Source organism: Ranitomeya imitator, chromosome 10 (genome assembly GCF_032444005.1).
Source record: "Ranitomeya imitator isolate aRanImi1 chromosome 10, aRanImi1.pri, whole genome shotgun sequence".
Taxonomy (NCBI): Eukaryota; Metazoa; Chordata; class Amphibia; order Anura; family Dendrobatidae; genus Ranitomeya; species Ranitomeya imitator.
In genome coordinates this window covers 63,168,688-63,194,932 of record NC_091291.1, presented here as the reverse complement: position 1 = coordinate 63,194,932, position 26,245 = coordinate 63,168,688, and the positions used below count along the sequence as shown (strand labels likewise).

General features: G+C 45.7%; 1 protein-coding gene across 3 annotated transcripts in view; it reads right to left on the bottom strand.

Annotated features, from left to right (window-relative positions):
• LOC138651327 (C-Jun-amino-terminal kinase-interacting protein 4-like) overlaps positions 1–26,245 on the bottom strand; it is an 834,119-nt gene that overhangs the window by 606,572 nt on the left and 201,302 nt on the right. For 2 of the 3 annotated variants that reach the window (XM_069741428.1, XM_069741429.1), the window contains exon 5: positions 16,328–16,408. The exons of the other annotated variant lie outside the window; for it this stretch is intronic. In XM_069741428.1, coding sequence (XP_069597529.1) covers positions 16,328–16,408 — 81 coding nt within the window. The remainder of the gene's footprint in view (positions 1–16,327; positions 16,409–26,245) is intronic. 3 annotated transcript variants of the gene reach the window in all.

Genomic DNA, 26,245 nt, shown 5'->3' with positions numbered 1-26,245 from the left:
TGGACAACAACTTTTGGGGTCCAATTTCTCTTGTTACCCTTGTGAAAATAAAAACTTGGGGGCTAAAAAATATTTTTTGTGGAAAAAAAAAATATTTTTTATTTTCACGGCTCTGCATTATAAACTTCTGTGAAGCACTTGGGCATTCAAGGTTCTCACCACACATCTAGATAAGTTCCATGTGGGGTCTAGTTTCCAAAATGGGGTCACTTGTGGGGGATTTCTACTGTTTAGGCACATCAGGGGCTATCCAAACGCGACATGGCGTCCGATCTCAATTCCAGCCAATTCTACATTGAAAAAGTAAAACGGCACTCTTTCTCTTCCAAGCTCTGCGGTGCGCCCTAACAGTGGTTTACCCTCACATATTGGGTATCAGCGTACTCAGGAGAAATTGCACAACAACTTTTGTGGTCTAATTTCTCCTGTTACCCTTGTGAAAATAAAAATTTGTGGGCAAAAAGATCATTTTTGTAGAAAAAATGCGATTTTTTTTTCACGGCTCTACATTATAAACTTTTGTGAAGCACATGGGGGTTCAAAGTGCTCACCACACATCTAGATAAGTTCCTTAAGGGGTCTAGTTTCCAAAATGGTGTCACTTATGGGGAGTTTCCACTGTTTAGGCACATCAGGGGCTCTCTAAACGTGACATGGCGTCCAATCTCAATTCCAGCCAATTCTGCATTGAAAAAGTCAAACGGCGCTCCTTCACTTCTAAGTTCTGCGGTGCGCCCAAAAAGTGGTTTACCCCCACATATGGGGTATTGGCGTATTCAGGAGAAATTGCCTAACAAAATTTATGGTTACATTTCTGTTTTTACACTTGTGAAAATAAAAAAAATGGTTCTGAATTAAGATGTTTGCAAAAAAAAGTTAAATGTTCATTTTTTCCTTCCACATTGTTTCAGTTCCTGTGAAGCACGTAAAGGGTTAATAAACTTCTTGAATGTGGTTTTGAGAACTTTGAGGGGTGTAGTTTTTAGAATGGTGTCACACTTCGTTATTTTCTATCATATAGACCCCTCAAAATGACTTCAAATGTGATGTGGTCCCTAAAAAAAAAATGGTGTTGTAAAAATGAGAAATTGCTGGTCAACTTTTAACCCTAATAACTCCCTAACAAAAAAAAAATTGTTTCCAAAATTGTGCTGATGTAAAGTAGACATGTGGGAAATGTTATTTATTAACTATTTTTTGTGACATATCTCTCTGATTTAAGCGCATAAAAATACAAAGTTTGAAAATTACAAAATTTTAAAAATTTTCGCCATATTTCCGTTTTTTTCATAAATAATCGCAAGTAATATCGAAGAAATGTTACCACTAACATGAAGTACAATATGTCACGAAAAAACAGTCTCAGAATCAGCGGGATCCGTTGAAGCGTTCCAGAGTTATAACCTCATAAAGTGACAGTGGTCAGAATTGCAAAAATTGGCTTGGTCATTAAGTACCAAATTGGCTCTGTCACTAAGGGGTTAAGTGGGCACCATCAAAAAATATATTGCTAAATATCATGGGTTCACTACCAAGCATGTAATACGTGTACTATATATTTAAAGAAGAAAGCACATGCAAAAACGGTTGGAACTCCACAAACCGATTTAAAAAAAAAAAAAAAATACAGAAGTTTATTTCCACACCGAGATACTACACACAATTAAAAACATCTAAAAAACTACTCCAACAAGTAGACAACTCCAGTATTCCATAAGGAGGTATTACATTCAAAGTGTACCTATGCACATAAATATTACCTGGCTGAAAACTTTTATTTGCACCAAATTCAATTACATAACACAAATGCTGCATATATCATTAACAAGGAAAATTCCAATAAACGGAACACTTGAGGTAGCGATATTTTGTTTAAGAGTGGACTACACCATGCATACATGTAGAACAACTGCCTTGTAGGTAATGGGGCACAGATAGTGTGACAGTCTCATAAGTAATGGCAATCCTGCCGACAGATAGTGTCTTAAGAGTGCACACAAATACATTGATATTGATCAGCCTAGTGTTTGGCCTGAAGAGATGCCCACACTAAAACCAATGGTGTTGCAGATCACTAATATAGTTTGCAAATCAAGAACCTGGCAAGAGCTATATACTTCACCCTAACCGAGGCCCTATATACGAACATTGGACATGAATTGGGTATGGTAACAACATCTTACTTTTTAAGTAAACAATCCACATGAAATAGGGCCCATGATACATTTATTCTGGAACTGCTCAAATTTGTACTGGAAAAAAACTATTTCGTGTTCGATAGGAATTTCTTTAAACAAATCTCAGGCACAGCTATGGGGGCAAAATGTGCACCCTCATATGCTAACCTTTTTATGGGATGGTGGGAGGAGACTCATTTACAAAAACTCGAGGACTTCTCCACCCACGTGGTAAAATGGCTACGGTACATAGACGACATCGTCATAGTTTGGTCGGGGACATCTGAAGAATTACACACTTTCATAGAAGGGCTCAACAGTAATGTTTGGAATATCAAATTAACATCCTGTTTTTCCACGGTCTCGGTTGAGTTTCTAGATCTGAAACTTATGATTGACCAAAACCGGATCATTACCACATTATTTCGAAAACGGACAGCTACCAACAACCTTCTACACTTCGAAAGTTTCCACCCAATGCACCTAAAAAATGGCATCCCAGAAGGACAATTCCTTAGACTCAGAAGGAACTGCAGCCGCATAGATGATTTTCTTGAAGAGTCTCGCCATCTGACCAACAGATTACGCGAACGGGGTTATCCTTGCAGGGTCATTTCAGGAGCGTTTGAACTATCAAGAGAGAGGACGAGAGAGGAGGCCCTAAAACCTCGGGTAAGACCAGTTTCAAACACAATTTAAGTACTAAATTTAACAACCAGTAGAGTGATATATATCGCATCTTAAATGCAAACTGGGGCATTTTGAGGAGTGAACCAAAATTAAGATCTTTTATCGGAGATCAGCCTAAGGTAGTAGCAAGAAGGGCCAGGAACCTAAAAGACTACCTGTCTAATAGTCATTATAGACGCCCTACCACAAAACTAAAGACAAGCCACTCAAACAATGGATCTTCTCTGTGGCAGCTGCTCCATTTGCCCAAGAATCATCGCTGGCAGAGGTATTACAGTTAAACATTTGTCCACACAAATACAATCTAAAGCGTACTATAATTGTCGTTCACGTAACGTGGTTTACGAACTGATCTGTGGTTGTGACAAAATTTATGTCGGACAAACAAGCCAGGAGATACGACGTAGAACACAACAGCACTTGTCAAATATAGCCACAGCTAAATCGGATAGATCGAAAGGAAAAGTGATTACATCAGTGATATCACATTTCTTAGAGGCTCATGCCGGCCTGGGGGACTCTCTTAAAGTTATGGGCTTAGAAGGAATAAGCATCAATATAAAAGGGGGTAATGTAACAGAGGAGCTTTTGCGCCGAGAGGCCAGATGGATATATGACTTGGGTAGTCTTGCACCAGACGGTCTCAACGAAGAGTTGTTATATTCAGGCTTCTATAAATAGAAATAACCCGAATGATTCCTCTCCGTTGACCATGGGGAAATTACTTCTTTTCTTTTTATATATTCTATCTTTGTGCATGTCTCATGCAAATTTTTCTCTCCTTTCTTTTTCCCATGTTCCATCACCCTAGGGGAAGTCAATTAAATGGGATCAATGAAATATAAAAAAAAAATTTGGAGGCTAGTCTCCATTAATGAAAACATCGGAAGAAACCAATACAAATATTCTGCATGTATCACAGTGGATCGGCATCTACAAAAACCTTTTTTTTTTTTTCCAAGCAGAAGCTTTGGTATAACCTGCATGAAGCAACACTAGATACAAACAGTCAGGAGCGGGCGTGCAATATACCTTATGCATGCAGCTCCTAGACTCAATAGACATGGGAAGTCTTTTTAATAACAATAAGTCTGGAAAAAAAAATAGAGAGTAAAAAGCACAAGTGTTAAATATGTACAATATATGCGCTACTCCACAAAAATATGAACGGAGTTTGGATCATTTTCTGAGCATGTAGTGCGTTTCAGATAAGGAAATATCAAAGATTTACCTTCATGCTATGTACCTGATAGGCATGGAAAGAAATTTGATGATGTACACAGCCTCTAAGAAATCTTTTTGAATAGGTTTGAAATTATGCAGCACATAGGGGATTTATGCATAAACAAGTGACTTGTCACAAGAATATGTGCACTGTTTGTTTAATGATCCATGAGGCGCAGCCTATTACAAACTTGTATGTGCCCCAAAAATACCGAGGGCTGTAGACTCTCTTGTGATGGCTTATAGGTACAAGGAGTTTGTTTTCTGTGCAGAGCAACCAATCCCCTGTGTTTAACTCGCCTTTTACATGTATGGGATATAATATGCAATGCGCAGGCGCAAAAGAGAAAATTTCAGTACTAAGCATGCAGGCGCTTAAAATATACGCTTGGGATCACAATGTCCAACGTGCAAGCGCATAATAAATGCAGATCCTGTGGCCTGGATGCGCAAGCGCATATGAATGGGACAAAATGAGATGGATAATCCATGTGCGTAAAATGTCCTGAACTCTGCGCAAGCACAAAAGGGAAAGTTAATCATCCAGTATGCAGGCGCCTAAACACGTACTCAGGGACATAATTTCTAAATGCGCAAGCGCATACAAACACAATGTATTTGACCTAGATGCGCAAGCGCATTGGGAAAGGGGGAAAAAATGAGCTAGACAAATGTGCAAGCGCTCTGGAGTATATGACCCCAGACTTTCATTTCCGGGCCAGTGCTAGACGCACTGACGCCACTGCCAGACGCACTGACGCCACTGCCATGCTCCGCTTCCCACACCTGCCAATAAGGTAAATGCAATTTAGACGGCATAAATAGTTAGAATCTCACACATGGGGTACACTCACCTTGAGAAAGACACCGTGCGTGTCGGAACGCGTGGGTTCCTCACTCCTCCATATCCTGGCTGCACCGCTGTTCAAGGGACCAGGGGGCGACCGTAGTGGACCGGTTAGGGTGAAGTATATAGCTCTTGCCTGGTTCTTGATTTGCAAACTATATTAGTGATCTGCAATGCCATTGGTTTTAGTGTGGGCATCTCTTCAGGCCAAACACTAGGCTGATCAATATCAATGTATTTGTGTGCACTCTTAAGACACTATCTGTCGGCAGCATTGCCATGACTTAAGGTACCGTCACACTAAGCGATGCTGCAGCGATACCGACAACGATGTCGACCGCTGCAGCGTCGCTGTTTGTTCGCTGGAGAGCTGTCACCAACGATCCCGAAGTCCCCGGGTAACCAGGGTAAACATCGTGTTACTAAGCGCAGGGCCGCACTTAGTAACCCGATGTTTACCCTGGTTACCGTTGTAAATGTAAAAAAAGAAAAAAAAAACACTACATACTTACATTCCCGGTGTCTGGTCACGTCCCTCGCCTTCAGCTTCCGGCACTGACTGAGCGCCGGCCGTAAAGTACAGCGGTGACGTCACCGCTGTGCTCTGCTTTACGGCTGGCCGGCGCTCACCAGCCAGTGCGCGAAGCTGACGGCGGGGGACATGACCAGACACCGGGAATGTAAGTATGTAGTGTTTTTTTTTTTTTTTCATTTCAACGGTAACCAGGGTAAACATCGGGTTACTAAGCGCGGCCCTGCGCTTAGTAACCCGATATTTACCCTGGTTACCAGTGAAGACATCGCTGAATCGGTGTCACACGCTGATTCAGCGATGTCTGCGGGAGATCCAGCGACAAAATAAAGTGCTGGACTTTCCCCAGCGACCAACGATCTCCCAGCAGGGGCCTGATCGTTGGTCGTTGTCACACAACGATTTCGTTAACGATATCGTTGCTACGTCACAAAAAGCAACGATATCGTTAACGATATCGTTATGTGTGACGGTACCTTTATGAGACTGTCACACTATCTGTGCCCCATTACCTACAAGGCGGTTGTTCTACATGTATACATGGTGTAGTCCACTCTTAAACAGAATATCGCTACCCCAAGTGTTCCGTTAATTGGAATTTTCCTTGTTAATGATATATGCAGCATTTGTGTTATGTAATTGAATTTGGTGCAAATAAAAGTTTTCAGCCAGGTAATATTTATGTGCATAGGTACACTTTGAATGTAGCAACACAGTATCCAGAGCAATACAAAGAAAAAAAACCACCGCACTGCTGCTATCTAGTTAGATTCTAAAAATGCAACAACCCAAACTGATCAGAGCCAAATACCTCACGGGGTGCAGCTTCCAAAGTGCAACATAATAGTCCAACAAAAGAAAAAAATGAAGTGCACTTACCCGTCTTTGCTGGTCACAATACTTTATTCGGACATGGTACAAAAAGTGCAGGGAGGGATGTGAAAAAAGTGGACAACGATCGTTTCGTGCCTCAGCACTTCAACGGGTCCAACGGGTTTGGACCCGTTGAAGTGCTGAGGCACGAAACGATCGTTGTCCACTTTTTTCACATCCCTCCCTGCACTTTTTGTACCATGTCCGAATAAAATATTGTGACCAGCATATACGGGTAAGTGCACTTCATTTTTTTCTTTTGTTGGACACTTTGAATGTAATACCTCATTATGGAATACTGGAGTTGTCTACTTTTTGGAGTAGTCTTTTAGATGTTTTTAATTGTGTGTAGTATCTGTGTGGAAAAACTTTTGTATTTTTTTTTGAAAAAATCTGTTTTTGGAGTTCCAACCGTTTTTGCATTTGCTTTCTAATTTAAATATATAGTTCCCCAAGTCAGAGGCGCTCTTTTAAGTGTAAATCAGGAGCAATTACCTGAACTGCTTACTGAGAAATCTGCACTTTTATTTCGTTCCGTTTAGTTGCGTTCTTTCAGTGGGTGATAGGTCTACCGATGGACATCCGGAAATGTATAATTCTTAGCAGTCTGGCCCAAATCGGTGCCGCAATATACAACTTTAATTGGACAAAGAAACTCTGGGCTTTCACACCAGTTCTAACTAGTACTAGATGGGAGGAGGGATGAGCAGCCTGTATAGAGCCTGGTATTTTCAAGGAAAAGCAATTAAAATTATTTTTCACACACACACACACAGGCAGAGTGAGATGAGGGGTGTGGAATGGCCCACAGCGTGTTGCAGAGTTAAGGCAGAGACTCAAACATGGCATATTCACATTATCATGACAGGAGGGTTAGTGCAAACTTACAGCGTACCACCACAGCACATTTCTGATGGTGTTGAAACACAGGTGCCAACTGATGCAGCTTTCTGCTGTTTGTCGAGTGGCATGGAGGGCAGGGGTGAAACATTATGAGGAAGATTATTATTAGTAGTATTTTTTTAGAGCACCATTGATTCCATGGTGCTGTACATGAGGAGAGGTTACACAAACACAAATAGAAATTACAATGAACAAACTAACAGTGACAGACTGATACAGAGGGGAGAGGACCCAACCCTTGCGGCCATACATTCTACAAGACAATGGGTAAGGGGAAAGTAGGTTTCGTGGCTGCAGGAGCTCTGGTGTTGGTGAGGTAGCAGCAGGGTTATAGCAGGCAGTAAATTGTTCTGATGGCAGGAGTTGTCAAGATGCACTTGACATTTCAAAATGTAAGTGATAACCAGCTGTGTTGGGTCACACATAGTTCTACAGGATGGGGGATACTCAGGAGAAATCTTGCAAGCGATTGGATGAGGAACATATGATTATGGCGGAAGTTGAGTGAGATTTCGTGATTAGTTCAGAGTAGAGTTGAACGACTTTTACTTTTTTCAGATCGGGTCGGGTTTCACGAAACCCGACTTTGTCAAAAGTTAGGTCGGGTGAAATCGGCCGATTATTTCGAAAACTCGGGGGCCGACCGAAACATGAAACCCAATGCAAGTCAATGGGGAATCAAAGTCGGCAGTGAGTGGAGGACAGGAAAACACCTACAGTGTCCATTTTAATGCCCAAAACATAGTAACATAGTAACATAGTTAGTAAGGCCGAAAAAAGACATTTGTCCATCCAGTTCAGCCTATATTCCATTATAATAAATACCCAGATCTACGTCCTTCTACAGAACCTAATAATTGTATGATACAATATTGTTCTGCTCCAGGAAGACATCCAGGCCTCTCTTGAACCCCTCGACTGAGTTCGCCATCACCACCTCCTCAGGCAAGCAATTCCAGATTCTCACTGCCCTAACAGTAAAGAATCCTCTTCTATGTTGGTGGAAAAACCTTCTCTCCTCCAGACGCAAAGAATGCCCCCTTGTGCCCGTCACCTTCCTTGGTATAAACAGATCCTCAGCGAGATATTTGTATTGTCCCCTCATATACTTATACATGGTTATTAGATCGCCCATCAGTCGTCTTTTTTCTAGACTAAATAATCCTAATTTCGCTAATCTATCTGGGTATTGTAGTTCTCCCATCCCCTTTATTAATTTTGTTGCCCTCCTTTGTACTTCTTTGTACTTCTTGCCCTCCTTTTGTAATTCTTATTACTTAAGCTTGTCAATCTTAATTTACTTTATAATAATAGTTAGGCATTGAAAACTGGGGGTCATTTGGCTAATGTTGTGGGGGGATAGGGCTGGCTCAAGATTTTCGTAGGCCCAGGAAACGCGGAATATGTCACGATGGTGGAGCAGGGAGAGGTAAGTATGTCAACTTTGCAAGTGCTGTGATCCTGAGCAAGCAGGGGGGCCCACTCGTTGGCACTTGGCACTGGCACAGGGCCCCTCATAGTACTGCGGTGTGTTTGACTGCAGGTAACATAGTAACATAGTAACATAGTTAGTAAGGCCGAAAAAAGACATTTGTCCATCCAGTTCAGCCTATATTCCATTATAATAAATACCCAGATCTACGTCCTTCTACAGAACCTAATAATTGTATGATACAATATTGTTCTGCTCCAGGAAGACATCCAGGCCTCTCTTGCACCTCCCACTGCCAGAGACACTTTAGCATACTATGAGGGGCCCTGTGACAGTGACGTCACCGAGTATGCCCCCCCCACCTGATGAAGGAACCTGCACTTTCATCTGCACCTTCTTCTTTGTCCCCGTGTAAGGTGGTATAGTATGCGGGAATGGGAACCTGACTTTCAGCAGGGTCAGATTCAGGCTGTATAGAGTGCAAGGGGTCTGGGTCAATGTACCAGCAGACTCATCTAGCAGTGGCTGGGCAATGGGCAGGATGAGGAGGAAATGCAGTTAGTAGGCCCCAATAATAAAGTAGGCTAAATGCAGTTCAAAATTGGTAACAGGACTAAACAGGCGGTATTGCTTTGTTCAGTGGAGGACAACTGTAATTAGTGGCAGACACAGTTAGGCCCCAAAAATAAAGTTGGCTAAATGCAGTTCAAAATTGGTAACCGGACTAAACAGGCAGCATTGCTTTGTTCAGTGGAGGACAACTGTAATGAGTGGAAGACACAGTTGGTAGGCCCAAATAATAAAGTGGGCTAAATGTCTGACAAAAAATAGTTCATAAATAAACAGGTGTCATAGCTAGGTACTGGGGTGGGCTCCTCTGCTGAGCAGCAGACAGTGGTAGTAGGCGCAAAGAATTAACTGGTCTAAATGGAGGCCAAGGCCCCTGTATATTTAAACTATCATCTATCATTTCAACAAATTTGTATTGGCAGTGCCATTGAAGGATTTAACAGCACAGACTACACAGTGGTGGAGCAGGGAGAGGTACTGGCACAGGGCCCCTCATATTACAATGGTGTGTCTGACGTTGGTTTTGCACCACCACCGTAAGAGACACTTCATTGTACTATGAGGGACCCTGTGCCAATGCCGTCGCCCAAGAGTGGGCGCACCCACCTGTCCAGGCAAATGGCACTCACACGGGTGCTTGCGCCAGGTGGTGACCACGGCCCTGTGGGGGGAGTCAGCCCATTTAGGGAGGTATAAAAATGGCCTATGGTGGACATTCAGCAGCTGCAAATGGAGGAATTGGAGAAGTCAGTAAGAAGTGGCCAAAAGCAAGACATTTTTCAGGCAAGAGAAGGCGGGGCAAAATAATCTGAAATCCATGATTGATTCATTGTAATGAAGGTTAGATCATCAACATTCTGGGTAGCCAGACGTGTCCTTTTTTCGGTCAGTATTGAACCAGCAGCACTGAAGACTCTTTCTGATAGCACACTAGAAGCAGGGCAAGCGAGCTCCTGTAATGCATATTCTGCCAATTCAGGCCAGGTGTCTATTTTACATGCCCAGTAATCAAAATGACCGGTGAGGGAGAACATCGATAAGGGAGGCAAATTAGTTCATTACCATACTGGACAAATGCTGTCTCCTGTCACTTTGAATTGATGCAGCAGTACCTGTCATGTCAGCGGTCATTGCGAAATCAGTCCACAACCTGGTCATAAAACCCCTCTGTCCAACGCCACTTCGGATTTGTGCACCTCTAACACCTCTGCCATGTTGCCCCCTACGGCTTGTGTGAGAACCATCACCGCCGCTGTGTGCTGGGAATGCCTGGACCAAACGGACCATAATTTTCCTTTATATTGTGGAACCAGGAGGCAGGCCAACCAGTAATCGTCATCGGTCATCATTTTTATAATGCGGGGATCCCTTTTTAGGATACGCAAGGCATACTCAGCCATGTGGGTTAATGTTCCAGGTGTCAATTCACTGCTTGTGCTGGGTTGAGGAGCACTTCACTTCACTTGTGTCCTGCAAAAACCCTGTACCTGAATTTCCAATGCCACCAGTTTCTTTTGCTCCTTGAGAAGCATCTTCCTCCCATAAATATTCATTCCCATCATCCTCCTGCTCATCCGCCACCTCGTCCAGGAAAGTTCCCTGAGCAGACAATGGCTGACTGTCATCAAGGCTTCCCTCCTCCTCGGCTGCAGACGCCAGCTCCTTAATGTGCGTCAAACTTTGCATCAGCAGACACATTAGTGGGATGCTCATGCTTATGATGACGTCGTCTGCACTTACCAGCCGTGTGAATTCCTCAAAACACTGAAGAACTTGACAGAAGTCTTGGGGCTTCGACCACTGCACACCAGACAACTCCATGACTGCCATCCAACTGCCTGCCCGTGTATGTGTATCCTCCCACAAATTAATTACAGCACGCCTCTGTTTGCACAGCCTCTGAAGCATGTGCAGTGTGGAGTTCCACCTTGTTGCAACGTCGATTATTAGGCGGTGCTGGGGAAGATTCAGCGTTCGCTGATGGTTCAGCATACGGCTGGAGTGTATGGGCGACCGGCGGATATGCGAGCAAAGTCTTCGCACCTTCAGTGGCAGGGCTGGTAACTCCGGATCATTTTTCAGGAAGCACTGCACCACAAGGTTCAAGGTGTGAGCCAGGCAAGGTATGTGTTTCAGTTCTGAAAGGGCTATGGCAGCCATAAAATTCCTTCCGTTATCACTGACTACCTTGCCTGCCTCAAGATGTACACTGCCCAGCCATGACTGAGCTTGTTGCTGCAAGTACTCGGCCAGTACTTCCGCGGTTTGTCTGTTGTTGCCCAAACACTTCATTTGTAACACAGCCTGCTGATGCTTACCACTAGCTGTTCGATAATGGGACACCACGTGTGCAACACTGGCAGCTGCGGATGGAGTGGTCGTGCGACTGCGCTCTGTGGAAGAGCTTTCACTTCTGGAGGAGGAGGAGGAGGAGGGGTGGCGAACGCCTATATCCAACTGTTTCCTAGACCGTGGGCTAGGCAGAACTGTCCCACTATGGCTGTTCCCTGTGGACCCTGCATCCACCACATTAACCCAGTGCGCCGTGATGGACACGCAACGTCCCTGGCCATGCCTACTTGTCCATGCATCTGTTGTGAGGTGCACCTTTCTACTCACAGATTGCCTGAGTGCATGGACAATGCAGTCTTTGACATGCTGGTGGGGGGCTGGGATGGCTTTTCTCGCAAAGAAGTGATGACTGGGTAGCTCAAAGCGTGGTACTGCATAGGCCATCAGGTCTTTGAAAGCTTCGTAGGGCATCATCTCTAACGAGATTAGTCTAGCAATGTGGGCGTTCAAAACCTGTGTATGCAAATAAGAGGATGAGTACTTTCTTTTTCTAACGAGAGTCTCTTGTAGGGTGAGCTGGACAGGAGAGGTGCATATGGTGGAACTAGCGGTGGTGGTGGTGGTGGACATGGCAGATTGAGAGAGGGTTGGTGATGGTATTCTTGATGTTGGCCTACATACAGTGTTTCCTACCAATAGCCTTGTGATTCCCTAACTTCTTTGGCCTTGCGACAATACCTCCACATTTGCTGGTGGTGGTGTCCTAACCGGTGGGCTTACAGTGAGGGAAGCAATGTAGCATTGCGGACTACCTTCATTCTGAGCAGGTGCACCAACGGTACGGGACGTTTGGTAGTTAGTCCAGGCTTGCAAGTGCTTGCTGGTTAAATGTCTAAGCATGCACGTTATATTTAAATTTTGAAGATTCTTCCCTCTGCTAATGGTCTTTGAGCATTTCTTACAGATCACTTTTGACTGATCATTCGAATCTTGGTTAAAAAAATTGCCACATTGCACTCTACCTACTATGGAATACCTTTTCAGGCATTGCACGCTGTGCTACTTTCACAGGATGGCCACGCTGTCCTAAAACTGTTTTTGTTTTTGACAAACGTTTTTGGCCTGATACGGGCCTGCCAAATGACAGCTGTTGTGATGTAGATGGCTGCTGCGGATCATCCTCCTCCGCTTCTGAACTACTGGCAGCGGCACCCTCTTCCCCCAATGGCTGCCAATCTGGGTCAACAACTGGGTCATTATCACTTCCTCTTCAATGTCATGTGCACCTTCCTCTGTGTCACCGTGTGAGGTGCTATAGCGTTCGGGACGGGGCACCATAGTCTCACCAGGGTCAGATTCTGGCTCAGTACACTGCGAGGGCAATGTAGTGATCTGAGTCAATGGAAAAGCATTATAATCTAGCTGTGGCTGTGCATCAGTGCACTCCATGTCCGATTCATCTTGTAATGGGCAGTTAACAATTTCCCGTTCTAACCCAGGCACGGTATGTGTAAAGAGCTCCATGGAATAACCTGTAGTGTCACCTGACGCATCCTTCACTTTTGGTTTGGGTGAAGGACACAAGGAAACGTCTTGTTCCTGACCGGGAGCATCCACTGACGACTCACTGCTTTTATATTTGGAACTTTCTGAAGAGGAGGCGAATGAGCTAGAGGCAGATTCAGCAAGGAAAGCCAAAACTTTTTCCTGCTGCTCCGGCTTTAAAAACTGTTTTCCAACTCCCAGATAAGGGAGCATTCGAGGCCTTGTGTAGCCAGACGATGACGCTGGCTCAACACCTCCAGCCTTAGGTGCTATTGTGCTTTTGCCACTACCATGAGATGCACCACCACCACCACCATCAGTACTAGCTCGCAACCATCGCCCACGGCCTCTTCCACCTGACTTCCTCATTTTTTGGACAATCTAACCAAAATAACAACCGTTATATGGTACTGTAAAACAAGGTAGAAGGTGTATATAAACGTGTTGAGATTTTAAATCTCCCTTTTTTTTTTGGGGGGGGGGGGACTGAACCAAAACTCAGGCCCAGTGTACAACACTACACAATGTATGTGGCAGAACGTGGCTGGCTGATATACGACAAACTAACAGGACAGAAGTATATCCACTTTGTGAGAATTTGAATCTCCCTTTTTTTGGGGGGAGACTGAACCACAACTTCGGCCCAGTGTATATAACAACGCAATCTAAGTGGCAGAAAGTGGCTGGCTGATATACAACAAACTACAGGACAGAAGTACAGTCATGGCCAAAAGTATTGGCACCCCTGCAATTCTGTCAGATAATACTCATTTTCTTCCTGAAAATGATTGCAAACACACATTATTTGGTATTATCTTCATTTAATTTGTCTTAAATGAAAAAAAAAAACACAAAAAGAATTGTCCTAAAACCAAATTGGATATAATTCCACACCAAACATAAAAAAAGGGGGGGGGGGGACAAAAGTATTGGCACTGCTCGAAAAATCATGTGATGCTTCTCTAATTTGTGTAATTAACAGCACCTATCACTTACCTATGTTACCTAACAGGTGTTGGCAATAATTAAATCATACTTGCAGCCAGTTGACATGGATTAAAGTTGACTCAACCTCTGTCCTGTGTCCTTGTGTGTACCACATTGAGCATGGAGAAAAGAAAGAAGACCAAAGAACTGTCTGAGGACTTGAGAAACCAAATTGTGAGGAAGCATGAGCAATCTCAAGGCTACAAGTCCATCTCCAAAGACCTGAATGTTCCTGTGTCTACCGTGCGCAGTGTCATCAAGAAGTTTAAAGCCCATAGCACTGTGGCTAACCTCCCTAGATGTGGACGGAAAATAAAAATTGACAAGAGATTTCAACGCAAGATTGTGCGGATGTTGGATAAAGAACCTCGACTAACATCCAAACAAGTTCAAGCTGCCCTGCAGTTCGAGGGTACGACAGTGTCAACCCGTACTATCCGTCAGCGTCTGAATGAAAAGGGACTGTATGGTAGGAGACCCAGGAACACCCCACTTCTTACCCAGAGACATAAAAAAGCCAGGTTGGAGTTTGCCAAAACTTACCTAAAAAAGCCTAAAACGTTTTGGAAGAATGTTCTCTGGTCAGATGAGACAAAAGTAGAGCTTTTTGGGCAAAGGCATCAACATAGAGTTTACAGGAGAAAAAAAAGAGGCATTCAAAGAAAAGAACACGGTCCCTACAGTCAAACATGGCGGAGGTTCCCTGATATTTTGGGGTTGCTTTGCTGCCTCTGGCACTGGACTGCTTGACCGTGTGCATGGCATTATGAAGTCTGAAGACTACCAACAAATTTTGCAGCATAATGTAGGGCCCAGTGTGAGAAAGCTGGGTCTCCCTCAGAGGTCATGGGTCTTGCAGCAGGAGAATGACCCAAAACACTTCAAAAAGCAATAGAAAATGTTTTGAGAGAAAGCACTGGAGACTTCTAAGGTGGCCAGCAATGAGTCCAGACCTGAATCACATAGAACACCCGTGGAGAGATGTAAAAATGGCAGTTTGGAGAAGGCACCCTTCAAATATCAGGGACCTGAAGCAGTTTGCCAAAGAAGAATGGTCTAAAATTCCAACAGAGCATTGTAAGAAACTCATTGATGGTTACCGGAAGGGGTTGGTCGCAGTTATTTTGGCTAAAGGTTGTGCAACCAAGTATTAGGCTGAGGGTGCCAATACTTTTGTCTGGCCCATTTTTGGAGTTTTGTGTGAAATGATCAATGTTTTGTTTTTTGCTTCATGACCTTGTATGGCCAATATGGCTCTCCTCTTGCCCCAAAAACACCTCCCACCACCAAGTAAACAAACACCATAACTGCAAATAAAAAAGTAACACTAAACTTCTTTTGGATAATTATGGCCACAGCGGCCAGTTTATTACCAAACAAAACAAAAACATTTTATTTAAACATTAGCATAATTTATGAAAAAAATTCGAGGGGAGGGTTCTTGGAGCCAAATAGGGAAAGTTCTGGCTTAAAAATATTTTGGCAAAACCAAAACATAAATCAAACACCTCAACTTACCCTCAGCCGTACCACCAGCTCGAGGGCACCATAATTCCCGTATTGGGAACAATTAACCACCACCAGCTCCCAGGGTAAACACCCCATCCAGAGCCTGTAACCAAAATGCCAGAACACCAAACCCGTTTAACTGTCCGGAATTTCCTTTAAAATCCTTCACCGCTTAATCCGCATCAACTCCAAGTACCCCACCCCCCTGCCACAAACTCACAGCCCTGAATACCTCAGGCCTGTGAGTGCCCCAACGCCAACAACGCTTTCTCAATTCCTTCCTGAATAGACAGAGCCCATAAATCAATGCCAATCTTTCAGGTGCACCCCGTCTTCCCTCCAAAATTCACCAACACCCGCCTCCAAATCAAAATGCCGAACACATAGACCTCCATTTCTGGATACGAACCTGGCAACCGCCCTATTCAACTGCACACGAGCCCTATTGATCCCTTTAACTGATCGCGCCAACCTCCATTTCTTACGAGGGACAATATCCGACCAGACCGTTAACAACCCCGGGAAAGCCGTCCACAACAGTAGAAAATCCAAACGGATATCCCTTATCAAATCCCTTACCGGTTTGGAACCTAGGTCATTCCCGCCCAAATGCACAACCACGATATCTGGAGCTCTATCCAAACGGGCAGCCTGGGAAAAACACGAAATCGCCCTGTTCCAAACCATGCCCCGAAAACCAAGCCACCGCACGACAACTTCCTTTCGGCTAAAACCCAATTGCCTACCGTCTGGCATGGCGTCCACATGAAGTGCTTCCCAATAAACAAAGGAATGTCCAAAAATCCAGGCAAGGTATGGATCCCGACCTGAAACAACAATAACAGTAACCGTTAGCATGAGGCGCCTTACACCCCCAACTACCACATTCAATGCCGAACATAAGACAAATAGCGTCCTGAACTCCAGCGTCCAATACGCTTTATCACTTCAGACCCCAGGCCAAGGCTATCAGCCTCCGAAGCTTCCCCTATCCTGAATGAATGTTATCCGAACTCGTCCCGCGAAAAACCCAAGGCCCTTAAACTTTTATGAAGAATTGGGATAAATTGAAAATGGGACAGGAAAACTCCGTCTTGATGGCATAACAATGGGCCCGCGCAACCTGCCCATAAACTCCAATAAGCCCTTAAACACTGTTCCGGGCACATCAATGACCTCGTAACTTTACCCAACACAACCTTTTTCCCCACCCCAGCTTGATCCGTCTTGGAACGCTGGATCCAGAATACGATACCACCCGTCCAAAAATCAACATCTTGAGCCAATAAACCACCCGCGCTAACCCTGCTACGCGACACCAACTCCCCTATCCGTAAAGCTCCAAAAAAAGCTAAAGAAAAAGCCAGACGAAACGATACAGTTTCAAAATGAGAGCAGCAGATACTATCCAAAATGCCGCCTAAACGTTCAAGTGCATTAAACGATATAGGCCTGCGCCCGTCAACCCGTCGACTATCCCTCCGATAACCTTTTAATGCTTGCCGCACCAAAAAATTCTTAGTCACGTCGACTGAGCCTTCCAACTTGAAACCAAAATTTAACCCAGCCACCAACTTATTTACCTTAGAGACCAACCAGCCTGTCTCAGCCGCCCTACCAACCAAACACAAAACGGCTAACACTTTGTCATCCTCAGACCCTAACACCCCCCCAATGTAACACCGAACTCCGCCAAATATTCCAAGATGCTTCATATGCCGCCCACGTCTGACTCATAACTGAGGCCCGAATCAACCGTCCCGCTCCTCCGTAGGAACCCGCCACAAGTGCGAAGGGCATACCGCTCCCGATGCTTCCGCTTCTGGTGCCAGCTCCCGGAAACGTTCCCACTGTAAACGAGATAAGGCATCTGCTAATGAGTTTTGCACCCCAGGTACATGCACCGCCGAAATCCATGTGTAGATCTCCAAACATCTTAAGACAAGTGTTCTCACCAACTTTATCACAGGCGGTGACGATGCAGACAGCGTGTTGATCACGGATACCACACTCATATTGTCACAATGGAATCTAATTCTGCGATTCGCAAACGCATCACCCCAAATGAACACCGCCACAACAATAGGAAACAACTCCAACAAAGCAAGATTCCTCGTGAAACCGCCCTTGTGCCAGCTGTCCGGCCACGCTCCCAGACTCCACTGACCTGCGCAATAGGCCCCATAATTAACACTGCCGGCTGCGTCAGTGTAAATCTCACAATCAAAATTGTTAACCAACTGCTGCTGTATCAGAGAGCGACCGTTGTATTGCACCAAAAAATTCTGCCACACTGACAAATCGTCTTTATGCTCCTGACCGAGACGAATGAAATGATGCGGGGACCGCACCCCCGCCGTCGCCCTGGAAAATCTCCGGCAAAATATACGTCCCATGGGCATAATCCTACACACAAAATTCAACCTACCGAGCAAAGACTGCAACTCTTTATGTCACCTTCCTGAGCCTGACAACGCAACCAACCTCCTGCTTCAGGGACAACAATTTATCCTCAGGCAACCGACATTCCATTTTCTCAGAGTCTATCAAGATGCCAAGAAAACTTAGAACCGTATAAGGGCCCTCGGTTTTTTCCCTAGCCAAGGGAACACCAAAATGATCAGCCACCCACTCCATGGCCACCAAAATGTTTCTGCACACATTTGAATCGGTGGGACGTATAAACAAAAAATCATCCAAATAATAAATGACGGACGGAAAACCAGCCACCTCTCTGATAGCCCATTCTAAAAAAGTGCTAAACGTCTCGAACAAGGAACATGAAATAGCACAGCCCATCGGTAAACATCTGTCCACGTAATAAACATCATTCAAAAAACATCCCAACAACGGGATACTGTCCGGATGAATCGGAAGCAAACGAAAGGCAGGCTCCACATCCGTCTTCGCCAACAAAGCTCCAGATCCATAAAGACGCACCCAGTGCACCGCCATGTCAAATGACGTATAAACAACTGAACACAACTCCTGCGAAATGCCATCATTCACAGACAACCCCTTCGGGTACGACAAATGATGGATTAAACAAAATGTATTTGGTTCCTTTTTGGGGACCACCCCCAACGGGGAGACGATCATCCCTTCAACCGGTAAACAAGGAAACGGCCCAGCCATTCTCCCCAACTCCACCTCCTTTTTCAACTTGTCACTAACCACAACTGCATGAACCGCAGCCGACCTCAAAATTTTAACCACAAACGGCACCACGTGGTCCGGAGGAGGGATGCGAAAATCCTCTGCAAAACCCTTACTAATGACACCGGCCTTCACCTACTTAGAAAGGGGGCAATCTTTTCCAACCTCACCGGCGTCTCCCCCTTGACCGGCACCCACTGCCGGCTTACCTCTTGCTTTTTTGAAGCACTTTGAAGCCCCATGTGAACCTCCGTTACAGTGGGAACACACATGTTTAAACTTGCAAGTGTTTCCGAATTTGCACTGGCCCTCATTAAATTGCCAGCATGTTCCCGATTTTTCTTTTGCTCCTTGTGACCCCTGACCACTACTGGCATGTCCCGCCTGCTGGCTGGCCCTACTTCCACTCCCATGAAAGGACTGCCCGTACCTGACTGGCACCATCACTTTTAACCAAAGCCCTATGTCCTTCTGATCGCAGCGTATCTCAGGCCTGACTGCCTTCCTCTGCCTGAACTGTTCATCATAGCGCAACCAGGCCTGCCCACCATAAGTACGGTGAGCTTCCCCAATCGCATCCAGTTAACAAAATAAGACGGAACAATTCTCAGGAGCCTTTTCACCTATTACGCTCGCTAGGATTGCGAACGCCTGCAACCATTTAACGAAGGTCTGCGGTTTAAGTCCCCACCTCCTCCTCTCCTCTTCTTCCTTCTTGCTATCGTCCCTTTTCCCATTATCGAGATTAAACTTCTCTAACGGGAGTAAAGAAAATATCTCCACATACTCATTGCGCCAAATCTTTTCCTTGACCTTCTTCAAATGAGCCCCCAGCGGCCCCTCAAAACAAACATACACTTCGCCTTTAGCTCTATCATCCAACTTCACCGTGTCCACTTTATCCTTCTCCGTTTGCACGGATACGGACACACCAGACGCCGATGGCGATTGCTCGCCCACTCAAACTACCCGAATCAGGTATAGCCTGCACCGAAACCCCCACCCCTGGAAGCCATGCCCGGGCCGGCAAACCCCAAGCCTCTCTCACAGCCCCACTCTGCAAATTTGCTCAACAGTTGCAACACGCTCACCAATAAATCACACAGCCCCGACTCCGCAGCCCCGCTGCTCCCTCCAATATCTGTCACCCGCCCACTTGACGTCTGCTCCCCCCTAACCTCCGCGCCAAAAAACCCCCTAAGCAACAAACTAGAAATAGATTGGTACTCGCCGAGTTGTGCAGGTGCTGGGTCCCTGCCAGCCGTGCGTCCCGAATCCCGCCGCTCCTCCACCGGCTCAGGCTCTTCGTCCGAAAACGGATCTTTAGCACCACTGTGCTGCTCCCAGCCCGCGCCCCCGGCCTCCACGTCACCAGGGGGGACCGGAGCGTCTGCCGAAACTCGCCCGACCGACCTTCTCCCAAACCTGGACCAAACTTGTTCCATAATCGGCGGCTCCATGTCTGGCTCACGTCCTCCCTGTCTGCCAGGCAGTGGGTCCCCACTTCCCGCCGCACCTCTAGACCGATGAACATCTTCCGCGTCACACTGCCTGGACGCCGCCTGCACCGCCGTGGCCACCGGCATAGACGTCCCGTGTGGCCTCCGGCCGGCCCTGTTCTTGCCGCTGCTCCTCTGGTGCCCGCTGCGCCGTGATCCTCCCTGCTGGCGTCCGCCGCCATGGACGAGCTCCCTCCTGCCCTGGCCGCCGTGACACCTCTCCTGGGCTCCGATCCTCCTGCTGCTGCACTCGTGGCCCTCGCTGCAGCCTGCCGCGTCACTGCAGGCCTAACTTCCGGTGCGGTTCTTCTCCCTGCGCCAGCCGGCCGGCAAGGACAATTCCTGCCGGAGGGGGAACAGCGGGGGGACGCCGCACCGCTGCTCCCAGCCACCGCAGGGTCCCAAGAGGGGCTCCTAAGCCTGCGCCTGCCGCGCGTGCTCACCTCTGGTGAGAGACGCTGTGGGGGCCCCGTGCGCCTGCCGCGCCAGCTGCAGGCCTCCGGTGTTCCAGCCGATCCGAGCAGCGCCGCCAGCTGCTCCTCCAGCCACCCTCCTCTCCTGGATCTGGCAAAGTCCCTCAGGCGCCCCACTAACGCGTCCACCGACTCCATCCTGGCCTCAGGTGATGTAGAAACTTTTCGGAGGGGGTGCAGTGCTCTCTGTCGTGTCTGTCTCAGGCTTCCGTATCCAGCAAGTGCGGCCTTTTCCCGCACTTCTCCCTAATATAGCCCCCACGCCTCCCACGGACAACCTCTCCCACAACTCCTAACACCCAATCATTTTAACCCAGCGCTATTTTGAAAATATACAAGCCCATGACCAAGCACGGTCATGGGGGGCTTCCATCTAGCCCTGCTTATTCCTGCCCCCTCCTTTCTCTTTTGTGTTTTTTCATTTAAGACAAATTAAATGAAGATAATACCAAATAATTTGTGTTTGCAATCATTTTCAGGAAGAAAATGAGTATTATCTGACAGAATTGCAGGGGTGTCAATACTTTTGACCATGACTGTATATCCACTTTGTGAGAATTTGAATCTCCCTTTTTTGTGGGGAGACTGAACCACAACTTAGGCCCAGTGTATATAACAACATAATCTAAGCAGCAGAAAGTGGCTGGCTGATATACGACAAAGTAACAAGACAGAAGTATATCCACTTTGTGAGAATTTGAATCTCACTTTTTTTTTTTTTTTTTTTTGGGGGGGGGGGGGGGGGGAGACTCAACCAAAACTCAGGCCCAGTGTATAAAACAACAAAATGTAAGTGGCAGAAAGTGGCTGGAAGATATATGAAAAAATACAAGGACTGTAGTACAATTTCAATTCCCCTACAATGATCTCAGGAAAAGTATGGCAGCAATAAAAAGGACTGCTGCGCACAAAGTGTGGACAAATAAACAAGATAACTGTGCAGAAAGGAGCAACAGGATTTTTGCTTTTAAAAAGCAGTTGGTTTGCATAGCAGCATGCAAACAGCAATGCAGCTATCAGGGAGCCTTATAAGGCAGCATAATAAGCTACAAAGCTGATGCACAAAAATATAGCCTCCACTGTCCCTGCAAACAAATGGTGGTGTTGGACAGTGGAAATCGCTACAGCACAAGCAGTTTCGGGGGTTAATCTTCCCTAACTATATCCCTTCTTCTGATGAAGCTGCAGCAACCTCTGCCTAGGCTACGATCGGCAGAAATAAGATGGCGGTCGGCGTGCACGCCTCTTTATAGCCCCTGTGATGCTGAAGAAAGCATGCCAATCACTGTCATGCCCTTCTCTAAGATGGTGGGGACCAAGACCTATGTCATCACGCTGCCCACACTCTGCGTCCTCCTTCATTGGCTGAAAAATGGCGCTGAAAGCATCATATGAAACGCGACTTTGGCGCGAAGAAAGCCAACCTCATGGCCAATCCCACACTAGGATCGGGTCGGGTTTCATTAAACCCGACTTTGCCGAAAGTCGGCGATTTTAGAATTTGTCCGATCCATTTCGCTCAACCCTAGTTCAGAGATATATGGGGGAAACAAATTGTAGATGGCTTTCAAGGGCAGTGTTAGTAGCTTGAAGTGGATACCTTTTGGACCTGGGAGAGAGTGAAGGGGTTGGCACAAGGGAGAAGTGGAGGAGTAGCAACAGAAGTGGATTAGTAGGGCAGCAGAGATAAGGACAGACTGGAGAGACGCGATGATGCGATAAGAGATGATGAAGTTCTAGATACCACATAGGGTCAAGGCCATCCGAGTGATGTGAGCAGTTCAGAGGAAGAGGTGGTGGTCATGGAGCCCCAGCTGAACAGCAAGATAGTTCACGGTGCAAAAGCACCAAAGATGGCCATAGCCATTAAGTTGGCTGCTACTGTGGACCGCGGCCGGCCCCCAGCCATTAAGTCAGCTGTCTTTGTCCATGTTGACTACTCTTCCTATTCAGCTTCCTCCACAGTCTTCTCATCCAGTCAGAAAGTGCGGGGCCATCCATATGTGGTTTTAAGGTTTTCGCCCTGCTGCTGCACGCTTTTCTATGCTGCAACTTTACTTCTGCCTTCTCACACACCGCATTATATGTCACAAGGTGGAACTCCAGTTTGCACATGCAGGAGAGACTGTGCATGCAGCAGCAAACAATAATGGAGTTTGAGATGCAACACGCATAGGTGAGTCGCTTTGCAGAACACTACCACTTCACAACCAATAAGTGGCCCTCCATGGGGGAAATGTGTGCAGTGTTGCGCTGCTTCGAGTATTCCACCATGACAAGCGCTGATAATGCCATCATCATTAGCATTACTATACCACTTCTATGCCTCCTAGAAAAACAAAACTTCAGGTGATAATTGGTAAGGTGGTGGCACACGTGGAAGGGGAGGAGGAACAGAAGACAATTCACAACATTATCAAGCCAGGCGTCTACACGTCTTTGAGGACCAACAGCAGCAAGGTCCAGCCAGAGGACAGTTTTGGAGGTTGATGAGGACTAGGAGAAGGAGAATGAGGAACAATTGTGTTCAGAGAAGGGTGGCATTCAAAGCAGCTCACAGGCATTACTGGAGCATGGCTGGTGGGATACAGACAATAGAGAGGACACAGACAATACACCTCGCACCGACGACAGCTTGTAGTTGCCTTTGTGCAACATGGTACACATGAGGTAATACATGCTGCTGTAGAAAATTTATAGCAAAAGGAATGCCGACACTTAATCCATGAATGAAGCAGCTGTATACCACCTGTTCAGTCTTTTAGCAAACCACCATCAACCATCGGATTACATGTGTATACCATCAAGGCCTTTGAGATTACAATATCCAAAATAGAAGAAAAAGTAGCACTCACCCTCCGATAAAAACATCCTTTATTCAGTCATGTAGTAGTGAGTTCGGGCTCAGTGGGACGAGTGTGGGGTACTTCAGGAAATGACGGCCATTTCGCGCTTAATGCGCTTCAACGGGTTTCATGCATAAGGGGAAGTGACAAGGGATACTTTTAAATGCAAGTGAACACCTGTTAGGGCTAGCGGAACGCACTGAGTAAATAGAGATGTTTTTATTGATATTGGTGCGTTCGCAGCCCGGGGTCCAACGTGCAGGAGTACCTGCTGCTAGCAAACGGCGGTACTATATGGCGGTATGGACTAACTCCGTTAATTCACTGAGTAGCCGTGAAAGAAAAGCACTGTGCCCTGTTAGACTCCACAGAGGCAAAGGCTAACTGCCCAGAGAGCAGCCAGTGGTCACGCATGCACACAAATCTCCTCGCCGGAGGTGCCAGCATGCTAGGGGCTTATTTCAGCCAGGTCCCTGAATACATTCAAACACAAACTCCTCGCCGGAGGTGTCAGCATTCTAGGGGCTTATTTCACCCGGGTCCCTGAACACACTCTCACGTGACCACACTGGCGCAAAGCACATAACAAAAGACAATACTAGCGCATGGCCGTGCGGCCATGCGAGCCTTAAATAGTTGCAGCACGTATAGGACCTTCCTAGAAGGACCAAAGAGAAGCTGCCACAGAGCGTGAGCACCAACAGGGCCTTCCTGAAGGACCAATGACCTTAGCTGCAGTATCTGATCATGTGACCCTCGATCTCCACTGAGAGATCTTACTCTGGGCATGCTCAGAACGTGAAAAGCAGGACTTAGTCCCAGAAGCGTCTGCTCGCTGCTGCCCAGCACTGACTTCAATGGCAGAAGCAGGAAATGCAGAAGTAACTCTTAGCACAGAGTCAGACTGAGCGAGATGCTGGGATTGACGTCTCCGCTGAGCAGGCTCCACTGCGGCAGGAGAAGAATGGGAGACCGCAGCAGAGATGGCCCGAGATTCCCCCTGTGCAGAGGCAGGAACTCGACCCCTAACAACATCCACCTAGATTCTCTCTACAACAGAAGTCTGTGGAGATCCCCACCGTGTGTTGGCAGTTAGACTCTTTTCAGACTTTCAAAGGTTAACAAATCTGGATTACCAAATTGGAACTCTTGCATATGGTCTATCTATCTTCTGGAGCTTTTGTCTGCGACAATTGACCTAAAGGGTTCTCGTAAGCGAATAAACAAGGGACTGGACATATCGTCTTGTCAATATAGAAAAGACCACATGGACTACATGCAAGAAATGAAATGTACACGGTGAGAAATTGGACCTATTTCTAAAATTTTACCTCTAAGATGGTAACGGCAAAATAAACAGTGACCACATTTATGGTTTCCTTTTGGTTTAAATGTGTGTATGCAATTATTTTTCTGTTTGTAATCGATTCTGCACTAAGACATCTTTAACTCCTTAGTGACAGAGCACAATTTGGTACTTAATGACTGAGCCAATTTTTACAATTCTGACCACTGTCATTTTATGAGGTTATAACTCTGGAACACTAACAGATCCCACTGATACAGAGATTGTTTTTTCGTGACATATTGTACTTCATGTTAGTGGTAACATTTCTTCGATATAACTTGCAATTATTTATGGAAAAAAACGGAAATTTAGCAATTTTCAAACTTTGTATTTTTATGCCCTTAAATCAGAGAGATATGTCACACAAAATAGTTAATAAATAACATTTCCCACATGTCTACTTTACATCAGCACAATTTTGGAAACTTTTTTTTTTTTTATTATTAGGGAGTTATAAGAGTTAAAATTGACCAACAATTTCTCATTTTTACAACATCATTTTATTTTAGGGACCACATCACATTTGAAGTCATTTTGAGGGGTCTACATGATAGAAAATAACCAAGTGTGACACCATTCTAAAAACTGCACCCTTCAAGGTGCTCAAAACCACATTCAAGAAGTTTATTAACCCTTTACGTGCTTCACAGGAACGAAAACAATGTGGAAGGAAAAAATGAACATTTAACTTTTTTTTGCAAACATTGTACTTCAGCACCATTTTTTTGTTATTTTCATAAGTGTAAAAGCAGAAATTTAACCATAAATTATGTTGTGCAATTTCTCCTGAATATGCAGATACCCTACATGTGGGGGTAAACCACTGTTTGGGCGCACCACAGAGCTTGGAAGAGAAGGAACGTCGTTTGACTTTTTCAATGCAGAATTGGCTGGAATTGAGATCGGATGCCATGTCGCGTTTTGAGAGCCCCTGATGTCATAAACAGTGGAAACACTCCACAAGTGACACCATTTTGGAAACTAGACCCCATAAGGAACTTATCTAGATGTGTGGCAAGCACTTTGAACCCCCCAGTGCTTCACAGAAGTTTATAACCTAGAGCCGTGAAAATAAAAAATCAAATTTTTTCTAAAAAATGATCTTTTTTCCCCAAAATTTTTATTTTCACAAGGGTAACACATCGCTGATCGGGTGGACAGATTATTGGGAGGGGCTGGTGAGGACCCAGCGGTCATGGTGCATATTGGCACTAACGACAAAGTTAGAGGTAGGTGGAAGGTCCTTAAAGATGATTTCAGGGAATTAGGCCGCAAGTTGAAAGCAAGGACCTCCAACGTGGTATTTTCCGAAATACTGCCTGTACCAAGTGCCACACCAGAG